Source organism: Eschrichtius robustus, chromosome 2 (genome assembly GCF_028021215.1).
Source record: "Eschrichtius robustus isolate mEscRob2 chromosome 2, mEscRob2.pri, whole genome shotgun sequence".
Lineage (NCBI taxonomy): Eukaryota > Metazoa > Chordata > Mammalia > Artiodactyla > Eschrichtiidae > Eschrichtius > Eschrichtius robustus.
This window is the reverse complement of record NC_090825.1, coordinates 175,077,809-175,087,944: the sequence shown is the minus strand read 5'-3', so window position 1 is coordinate 175,087,944 and position 10,136 is coordinate 175,077,809. Positions and strand designations below refer to the sequence as shown.

The window sequence follows — 10,136 nt, the reverse complement described above, 5'->3', positions numbered from 1 at the left end:
GCACCCCAGGCCCCCCAGCTCTCCGCGTGCACATGAGCGGGGGCCTTCCCATTCACCATCGGCGACACCTGCCCCTCCAGCTGGGCTGAGGCCGAGCCCAGCCCGCAGGCCTCTCCCCAGCCCCCACCCCGCTTGCTGCTGTGTCTCCAGGCAAGTTCCCGCCCATCTCTGGGCAGACCTGACTTTCCCCATCAAACATGGAGGTGAAATCCCACCTCCCAGCAGCCCCCCATCCCTGCCGGCTGACTTGGATTTTCTGGGGCTAGGAGATGATGAGGGATTGTCCCGAACCCCAAGTCTAGGGCTCCCCGACTCTACTCTGGAAGCCCGGCACCTGAAAGGCGCCAGGGTCCCGAGGGGCATCACCACGTGGCCCGGGGCCCGCTGGACGACAGGGCGGGCGAGGGGACAGCCCACGGCCCCCGAATGCCACCGACCGGACACTGCGCAAACAGCTCAAATCCGCTTTAATGGGGGGTGGCTCCCAGGTCCTACCTGGGCCTCAAGGGGGTGGCGCTGGTAGGGACCGCAGCCTGCTTGCCCTTGCTGCCCTGCCTCCCCTTCCTGGCAGTCGAGTTGCCGGCCTTCCTCTTGCCGGAGGGCTTGGCGGTGGGGGGCCCCCCCGGGCTGGGCGGTGGCTCCTCGTCCAGCGCCTTGAAGTTGAAAAAGTAGTCCACGTCGGACACGGTATCCAGGATCTCGGGCACGCTGTAGTCGACGGACAGCAGCTCGTCGGGCAGGTGCAGCGAGCGGATGTCGCTGGACGAGTCGTCCCCGCCGCCCCCGCTGTCGGGCAGGGCGGGCCCAAGGGGCTTGCACGGGGCCCCGGCAGTCTCGGCGCCACTCGGCAGGCAGTCAAAGAGCTCCATCGCGTCCTCGAGCATCACCTTCTTGGGCGGCATGAAGGCCCTGGCCACCTCAGGGGTCCTGGCCTCGCCTGCCCCCAGCGGGGCCGCCTTGGGCTCGGTGGGGCCCGGTGGGTACAGCGGGCCGGGCCCAGCGCCGGGGGGCGGCTCCTTGAAGGGGAAGGTCAAGGGCTCGCCGGGCCCATCCAGCTGGGTCAGGCGGCCCTTGAGAGGGCCATACGCGCCACGGGGCAGCGTGATGAGCAGCGGGGGCAGCTTGCTCTCCTTGAGGGGCAGCGGGGGCGCCAGGCCTTGCTTGATCAAGGGAGGGGGCAGCTCTGCGAAGGCGGGGGGCCCTCCGTCCCCCACGAAGCCCGGGGCCTCAGCCCCGGGCCCCTCGGGCGGGAAGCAGGGCATGAGGTACCGGGGCCCCGCGGGGGGCGGCTGGTAGTGGGTGAACAGTGGAGGTGGCGGGGGCGGCACCGGGGCCTTGAGGCAGTGCTGGGCCTCCAGGAAGTAGGTGCCCGGCGAGGCGGGGCCCCCGGCGGCCAGGTTGTACAGGGACGACTGGCCGAAGTCGGAGGTGGTCCACTCAATTCGGTAGACGCGGGGGTCAAAGAAGCACCCGCAGGGCGCCATCTGGAAACCTGTGGCCAGGGAGGGCGGCCCTGAGAGGGGCAGTTCTGGGACCCACCTGGGGTGGATGGGGTCCAAACCATGGGGCACGTCTGGGACATGGAGAACACGGACCAACTTTGGGGTCCATTTGGGGAACAGGGACATAGGCTTTGCCTTTGGGGACCTCTCTAGAGGTCAGGGGCCCCAGGCCTTGCTTTGGGGGCCCATCTGGGGGGCCGGGGACACAGGCCTGGCTTTGGGAGACCTGTTTGGGGAGCAAGAGACATAGGCTTTGCCTTCAGGGCCTCATCTAGGGGATGAGGGACACAGACCTTGGTCCAGGGGTCACTTTGGCGAACAGGGACTCGGGCCTTGCCTTCGGAGGAGGGAGCCGTCTAGGGTCAGGGGTGGGAGCAAGATGCCCCTGCCCACACCCCGGTCATCAAGGGTTGGTGCGAGGCCGGTACCTGCTGGAGGAGCTGGAAACACCTCTTTCTCCAGGGCTGGGGGGTGATACATGTTGGAGGAACCTGTGGACAAAAACAGGCAGCTGGGTGGGGTCCTGAGGCTGGCGGGCAGAGCCCTGGTCCCTGCCCCGATGGGTGCCCCCCACCCTCGTACCCACAGTGGGAAGAGGCTCTGTGCAGGCGGGAGCAGGCTGGCTGCCGGGCCCTTCGGTGGCGTCCAGGCTCCGGGGACTGAAGCCTTCTTGGGGAGCGGCGGGTGCGTAGAAGGGTTTGGGGTGCTGCATGGGGAGGCGGGGGCCTGGCTGGGCAGGCCAGGAGGGCAGTAGGTGGGAGCACAAGCGGCCCACCCGGAGAAGAGGCTCAGAGTCCTGTGGAGTTCTGTTTCTCCAGTTACTCCAGGCAACGGATTCCAGGCTGCAGCCCACCCACTGGTCAGGGTTCCGGGTAATGGTGGCGGGGGGGCGGGGCGGACAGGGGCAGATGGGGAAACCAAGGCAGCCAGAGATGGGCATCACAGAGAGCAAGGTGGACACTGGGCCCGGTCTGCCGGCTTCCGCCTCTGCCAGCAATGCCTGCCTGACAGCTCCGAGGCCCCTTCCTCCAGGCAGCCCGCCCTGATCCACACCCACACAGGCCAAGGCCCCATCTCATGAGCTCTGGGGGCTTGTCTGTGGTCAAGGCCTTTGGGCACCAGCAGTGGCCAGCATGGGGCTGGTGAATGAGTGAGGAAGGAGGGAACTGCGGGGATGGGGATGGTGGGGGAAAGCTGGGGGGGATGGTGGGTGGGGCATGAGACAGCCTCAGGGTCACAAAAGGGCCTGGGTTTTAAAAGAATAAAATTTATTGCCTTCTCATTCCTTGGGAAGCCCGCTGGCCGCTCAGACACCCCCGCCCGCCCCTGCGGCTACTTGTAGGCATTGGCCTTGTGCTTGGGCAGGAAGACGAAATTGGGCGGCACGGGTCCCAGCAGCATCTCACTGTGAGGAGGACGGGAGCAGGGTCAGGCCTGGGGCGGGGCGGCCCCCAGCCCAGCTAGCCCCACACCCACTGGCTCCCCGGTGCCCTATCTCCCAGGGCCTCGGCGGTTCCCGGGCACCTGATGCGGATCCAGTCGGCCGCCTTCTGGCTGGCCATGAGCGTCTCCAGGTAGTCGCGGCCCAGGTAGTAGGGCGGCCGCTCGTTGATCCTCTGCGGGAGCCGCTCCAGCAGGCCCACGGGCACGTACCTGCGGACGGGGGCGCCGGGGAGGGGGTTGGGCCAGGCCTCCCCAAGACACCCCGCCCCGCCACCCTGATCCCACCTGCACAGGAAGGAGAGCCACTCAAGGAGGAAGCGGCGCGTCTTCTCCACGCCCTGCGTGTCCGAGCCCCAGTGCTCCAGGCCGTAGTGTGCGAAGTCCCGCAGGATGTCCAGGCGCTCAGACGACGAGATGTCCCAATGCCGCTGCTCCTTGATCTCCGTGAACAGCCACGGCTTGAGCAGGGCGCCGCTGGGGGCGGGCGGTGGTCAGCAGGCTGGTGGCGGAACCCCAGCCCCTAAACCCATGGTCCCCAACCTCCCGGCCATGCTCACACAACCTTCAAAGCTCAAGGGTTCCAAGCCACAACCCTGAGCCTACAGCTACAGACATTTCCAGTCTCCCCCGTCCCCGTAAGCAGCCACCTCTGACATCTCCCTGCCTGAGGAATAACAGAGCAGGGGGTAGGCAGGAGGGCTGGGGGCACCGGCGTTGGGGACAAACTCAGACGCGTTCACCTTCCCCGAGCTGCAGGCTGGGCGCTCAGGGGCAGCCCCGGCTGGTTCTTTGTATCCCCACCCCAGGCACACTTACCGGGCGATCATGATCCCAGCGACGCCAGTCTGCATGGCGCGGTTGGCGTCCTCGTACGACAAGATGTCCCCGTTTCCTGAGGAACAGAGACTGGGGCCTCAGGGAGCTGCGTGCAGGCGGGGATGCCGGGGCTTCGGGAGTTCTGGTCAGCCCAGCAGCATTCCCCATCGGGGCAGGAGGGGGCCCAGGTGACGGGTGGGCCCCGGTGCGTGGCCTCTGGTGGCAGGGGACCCACCGAAAAGGGGCATGGGGCTGGCTGCTGTCACGCACTGCTCGATGTACCGCCAGTCGGCCAGCTTGGTGTAACGTTGCTCCCGTGAGCGGCCGTGGAGCTGGAGGAGAGGCAGCCAGGTAGGGAGGGAGGGAGGGGCAGGGGGGGGCGGAGAATCAGACAGAGAAAGAGAGAGAGAAAGAGACCCAGAGAGCCCGGGAGAGACAGACTGAGAGAGAGAGAGAGAGAAAGACCGACAGACAGACGGAGACAGAGACGGAGGGAGAGCCAAAGACCAGGAGGGAGGAGCAGGAAGGGAGGAATGGTTAGAAAGGGATGCGCCTCGGGGGTCCCAACACCCGCTGTGCCCCGAGACCCACCGTGACCAGCGCGGCCCCCCAGTCCCGCAACTCGGGCAGCAGCCGGTGGGCCAGATTCACGCGCTCGTGGACACCCGTGCGGAGCTTCACAGTCAGCGGCACGTCCAGCACCTGTGGGGACGGGTGTGGCTGGTGGGGCGCGGGGTCAGGCCGCGGGGGATGGCGGCAGTGGAGGGTGTCTCGGGCTGTACCTGGTTCATGCCGCGGACGATCTGCTGGAACTTGGCTGAGCGGTTCATGAGGGCGCAGCCCCCGCCCTGGGAGAGACGGGCGGCTCAGGCTTGGGAACGCGAGACCCTGGCTGGGCCCGACACTCCCCTGCTGTCCTCACTGTACAGATGGGGAAAGCGAGGCCCAGAGGCCCACACAGGTTCCCCAGGGACTCCGCCCACCCACATTCTGCCCTTCGTGGGACGCCAGGGTTGAGCGGCTGGTACCTTCTTGTACACGAGGTCGATGGGGCAGCCGACATTGATGTCCACGAAATCCACCTCGATGGTGCGGTTTAGCAGCTCGGCACACTTGGTCATGGTGTCTGGGAAGGCGCCCTCAAGCTGTGGCGGGTGGCCGGGCAGTGGGTGAGGGGCCCTCCCTGACTGGCCCTGTGCCAAGGCCAGCAGCTACTGGAGGTGCGTCAGGCTGGCACCTGGCCTGTGGCTGAGGCAGGGGGTCTGGGAGGTGAGCCAGGAGAACCCGGACCTGAACCTGGCTCTGAAACATGGCAGCTGAGAGCCCCTCTTCCCTCCCTCCCTCACTCGGGGCTGCACCGACCTGGACACCAAAGACATCCTCGCAGGGGTGGCGTTTGAGCAGGGCCCACTCAGACGTCTGGCCCTGCAGCAGGTTGATGCACACAGCCATCTCCCCGCACGTCACATCCGCCCCAAAGCGCTTACAGACCCGCCGGAAGGGCAGGTTCCCGCACTGGCGACAGCAGGGGACAGATTCGCATGTGAGGGCACAGCAGGCAGGGACCCCAGACACCCGCCCAAGCCCCAAGCCCCCAGGGCGGGGAGGCAGTGGGCACTGCTGGGATGACCACACTGCCAGCTCCCGGCCCACCTCACTGTGGGTCCTACCGTGGTGAGGGGGGCAAGGTACAGTTTGCCACTGATGTCCAGCTGATGGGAAAGAAAATGCACAATGAACCTCCACACTCCAACCTGGCTTTCAAGGCCTCTCAAGCCTCAAGCATCCCCAGTCTTTGCCCCACACGCTTTGTCCTGCCCCAATCAGCCTGGCTCCCTTTCACCTCCGTGCCTCTGCACAGGCCAACCAATCGCTCCACCAAGAATGTTCTTTTCTCCATGTTCTCCTCCACTAGAGACTTCTACTCAACCGTCAAAACCCCAGTCCCAATGCCCTCTCTTCCAGGAAGCCTTTCCCACTGCCCGCCTCTGCCACAGCCCGGACCCTCCAGAGCTGGGAGTGAGTGTCCAGCTCTATCTGCCCCCAACATTGCTAATGTCCTCTGCAGGAAGCCCATGACACGTACCCGCTTCTTCTCACAGGGCTGCAACCTGACTACATCCTCATCTGTCAGGGGCCCGCAGGTCCTTAAAGGGCCACTGGGAGGGGCAACGGTGCCCGGCCCCTGGGGGGCCTGCTGGGCGTCACAGTTGTCCTGCCCTGGGGCACCCTCAGCCTCCATGACCTCGGGGACAGAGGCTTCGGGAGTGGGGCCTGGCAGCTGGCCCTTGCTCAGCTGGCGCAGTGCCTGCTCTGCACGCTTGAAGTGGATCTTGCGCTTTCGCAGTTGCTGCTGCAGGACCTTGTCCAGGCCATTGCGGACGGGCGGGGCCTGGACCAACCCCTCCTTCACCAGATTCTGGCCCTCGGGCCCCAGATGGGCCCCGGCAAAGCGGCAAGTCACACCATAAGGGCACCTGCCGAAGGTCTCAAAGAGCACACAGTGGGGGCCCAGGTCAGCTGGCTTGGTCTCCAGGTAGCGGCCCACGTCGTGCAGGAAGCGGCAGCGGTCGCCATAGAAACACTTAGCGGCGGATTCCTGCAGGGAAACAGGGAGGCAATGAGGGAGGACAGGGAGACGCTGAGGCAGCCAGGCAGCCTGGGTTTGAACCTCAACTCTCTCCCCTCCTGACTGTGTGTCCTCAGACAAGTCAGTAACCTCACCAAGCCTCAGTTTCTTCACCTGGAAGACGGGAACAATAACGATACTTACATCATAACGTCATGAAGATTGAACGGGGGGTAGAGAGGCTCACACTCAAGGCCTCTGGGACTTTCTGGTGACAATGACACTCACCTGGACCAGGGAGGGGCAGAGCCTGTTCTTGTCATAGTGGGTGGGCTTCACATGGGGCCGGCACTTGTTCTGACCCCGGACCCTCTTCTGAGCCTGTGGCTGCTCCCGAGGCTCAACAGCCTCCTCTGTCTGCCTGTCCTCCGTCTGCCCATCCTCCAGCCGGATCCGCTTGGCCTCAGGTTCAGCCAGGTCATTGCCAGCAGGGTCTCCAGCCTCGGTTTCCTGGCTGGGCCTCTCCTGCCCTTTGGCTTCCAGGAATTCGTGGAAGTGCTCCTTGGTGGTTAGGTATCTGCCAGCAGAGGGGCAGGGGAAAGGAGGGCTTGTGGAAGAAGTCCCTCCCCTGAGCTCAGAATCAATGAACGCTGGGGAAAGAGACTGAGAACACTTGTCCCTGCTTACATGCTTCTACTGATGGGGTGCTCACTACTTAGAACTAGCCAGTTGCCAGCCTAGAAGCACCTCAAGGCCACAGGGAGGACCTATTTTGTTTATTTTCTTTATTATTTTTTGGCTGCGTCGGGTCTTAGTCTCTGCACGCGTGGTCTTCATTGTGGCGCGCAGGCTTCTCTCTAGTTGTGGCGTGCGGGTTTTCTCTCTCTCTAGTTGTGTCGCGCGGACTCCAGGGCGCATGGGCTCTGCAGTTTGCAGCACACGAGCTCAGTGGTTGTGGCGCGCGGGCTTAGTTGCCCCCCAGCAAGTGGGATCTTAGTTCCTCCACCAGGGATGGAGCCCGCGTCCCCTACATCGGAAGGCGGATTCTTTACCACTGGACCACCAGGGAAATCCCAGGGAGGACGTATTTTGTTCCTGGGTCCCCAGTGCTCAGACTGATGAAGTACAGGTGTGAGGTGTGAACGTCCCCGGCTATGTTAGGCTAAAGGAAACTACATGTTCCCGCGTGCCTTACAACGGGTCCAGAGCCGTCACATTTCCTAGCATGCCCTTCAGCCCTACAAGCCCCAGCATGCCCCCTGGCACTCACTTCAGACACAATTCCCTGCCTGTAACTGCGGCTGGCCTGAGGTGCACTTGCGCTGGTCCCGCCATACGCTGGGACTACACTCCCCAGCACGCACTGCGGCCTCCGCCTCAAACCCCGCCCACCCCAGCATGGACCGCGGTGGCTTTCGCACATGTGACAGTCCCCAACGTGCGCGACCCCGGGTGCTCGCTGACCCTGCGAGCGGAGGAAGGGCCCAAACAGAAGAGCCTGAGAGCTTCCCGCGCTGGGCCGCTGCCCCAGCTCCCGACATGCGCCGCTCGGGCCGCGCTACGGGTGCCGGGAAGGCCCCGTGAACTGCTCCCCCGACCCAGCGACTCACTGAAGTTTAATGGACGCTACTCCCCGTTCCGGCTCGATGGCTCCTGGGTCGCCACCACCACCACTCTCTGCTGGGGCTTCCACCGCTCCCTCCGCCATCGGCCCCCCTCACGCCCGCTTTGGAGTGTTGCGGCAAGGCCTTCCGGGTCGCGCGTGTGTCGTCCCCGGTCTACTGGTGAAATGCGCATGCCCGGGTCGCTCCAAGTGACGCCATTGTATGCGCGTCGACGCAGTTGGGCGGAGCCTAACAGGGGGTGGGGCCTCGGGTCCCGTATATACCTCTGAGCCCTTTGCGGGAACCGGAAATGTTCAATAACCCACTTGGGGCTCTGAAACTGGCTTCCCGGCGGCCCACAATCGGCCCACAGAAGTGTTTTGATTTCCTGATGGGGTTTTTAATTGTTTAAATACTACTACTTTTATTTAGGGCATTCATTCAACAAATAACTCGTCGAGTGCCTGTGTGCTAGATGCTGTCCTAGATGGCAGGGATACAGTAGTGAATAAAACAGACCAAAAAATCCTTGCCTTTAAAAGCTGAGATAGGAGTGGTGAAGACAATGAACATAATACATAAGTAAGGTATACTGTATGTCGGACAGTAATGAAGCAGGGAAGGGGAAGTGGGAAAGCCATTTTTGGTGGTTGCAGTTCTTAATAGAATGGTCAGGGAAAGCTTCTTCACTGAGAAGGTAACATTTGAGTATTTTCGAAAGAAGTGAAGGAGAGAAATAGGGATATCGGAGGAAAAAGTGTTCCACTTTGAGGGAACAGCCAGTGCAAAGGCCCTGAGGCAGGACCGTGCCTGGTGTGTTGGAGAAACAGTGAGCCCTGTGTGGTTGCTGCTGAGTGAGGGAGGGGGAAGGAGGGAGGAGGTGAGGGCAGGGAGGTGAAGGGGGTAGGTCTTGCAGGGCCTTGTGGGCCTTTGGGAGAACTTGGGATTTTACCCCGAGGGAAGTGGGAGGGCAAACAGCCAAGGACGGCAGAATCTAGTCCTCATTTTCCACAGTCCCCACCATGCCCTGTTGCACCCTCCTAAAGCTCCCTGTTGCTGAAAGAGCCTTGATGCAGTACAGGGACCTCAGGGCTCTGGATTCAGCCTGCCAGTTTCGAATCCCAGAACTTCCACTTACCATCTGGGAACATTGTCCTTTCTTTCTTTCTTTTTTTTTTTTAATATTTATTTACTTATTTTTGGCTGCGCCGGGTCTTAGTTGCCACATGAGGGATCTTCGTTGCGGCATGCCGGGTCTTTTAGTTGTGGCATGGACTTCTTAGTTGTGGCATGCAGCCTTCTTAGTTGCAGCATGTATGAAGGATCTAGTTCCCTGACCAGGGATCAAACCTGGGCCCCCTGCATTGGGAGCTCGGAGTCTGGACCACCAGGGAAGTCCCGGAACATTGTTCTTTTTAAAATTTTATTTATTTATTTATTTTAAAAATTTATTTATTTTTGGCTGCGTTGGGTCTTCTTTGCTGCGTGCGGGCTTTCTCTAGTTGTGGCGAGCGGGAGCTACCCTTCATTGCGGTGCACAGGCTTCTCATTGCGGTGGCTTCTCTTGTTGCAGAGCACGGGCTTTAGGCGCATGGGCTTCAGTAGTTGTGGCACGTGGGCTCAGTAGTTGTGGCTCGAGGGCGCTAGAGCGCAGGCTCAGTAGTTGTGGCGCACGGGCTTAGTTGCTCCGCGGCATGTGGGATCTTCCCGGACCAGGCATCAAACCCATGTCCCCTGCATTGGCAGGCAGATTGCTAACCACTGCTCCACCAGGAAAGTCCAGAACCTTGTCCTTTAACTTCTCTGTGCCTCAGTCTCCTCATCAGAAAAATGGGGCTGATAGAAATATCTCTTTTAGAAAGTAAGGATTCAATAAATAACAATCAACAAATGTTAATGACTACTGTTGTTACTGTTACTTTATTATTTTTTTTAATTTTTTTCTTTTTTTTTCTTTATTACTATTATTTGCCTTGAATTACATGAACACAGTGCAGAATGGGAATAACCAATCCCTTAGCTCCCCCCTGCATTTCACTGCTAAACTTGACAGAGCTTTCCCTGAGCAGGAAGTGAGGCAGGGACTGTGTTCCTTGAGTGACAGATGGAGAAACTGAGGCCTGAGGAGGGAAGGGATTTGCCTGAGCCCACAACAGGCTCAGCACCAGCTTTTCTGAGACCTGGGAGAAAATGGAATGGGGG

The 10,136-nt window shown here is 61.6% G+C and overlaps 2 protein-coding genes across 4 annotated transcripts; both read right to left on the bottom strand.

The window, feature by feature from the left end:
- Window positions 1-450: 450 nt before the first annotated feature.
- On the bottom strand, window positions 451-2,667 carry PRR22 (proline rich 22). The gene is made up of 3 exons (XM_068537183.1): window positions 2,085-2,667; window positions 1,931-1,993; window positions 451-1,492 (listed from the first exon to the last, which is right to left on the bottom strand). The coding sequence occupies exons 1-3, from the start codon at window positions 2,440-2,442 to the stop codon at window positions 492-494; spliced, it is 1,422 nt and encodes a 473-aa protein (XP_068393284.1). The 5' UTR covers window positions 2,443-2,667; the 3' UTR covers window positions 451-491.
- Window positions 2,668-2,753: 86 nt separating this feature from the next.
- DUS3L (dihydrouridine synthase 3 like) lies at window positions 2,754-8,135 on the bottom strand. 3 transcript variants are annotated; one of them, XM_068537180.1, is made up of 13 exons: window positions 7,941-8,135; window positions 6,619-6,907; window positions 5,848-6,360; window positions 5,432-5,473; window positions 5,124-5,276; window positions 4,790-4,954; window positions 4,544-4,609; window positions 4,353-4,463; window positions 3,997-4,093; window positions 3,762-3,837; window positions 3,231-3,419; window positions 3,027-3,155; window positions 2,754-2,907 (listed from the first exon to the last, which is right to left on the bottom strand). In XM_068537180.1, the coding sequence occupies exons 1-13, from the start codon at window positions 8,036-8,038 to the stop codon at window positions 2,835-2,837; spliced, it is 2,001 nt and encodes a 666-aa protein (XP_068393281.1). In that variant the 5' UTR covers window positions 8,039-8,135; the 3' UTR covers window positions 2,754-2,834. The 3 variants fall into 3 exon arrangements, with proteins under 3 accessions (XP_068393281.1, XP_068393282.1, XP_068393283.1); XM_068537181.1 differs by having other exon boundaries at window positions 4,790-4,906; XM_068537182.1 differs by lacking the exon at window positions 5,124-5,276 and having other exon boundaries at window positions 4,790-4,906.
- Window positions 8,136-10,136: the final 2,001 nt, after the last annotated feature.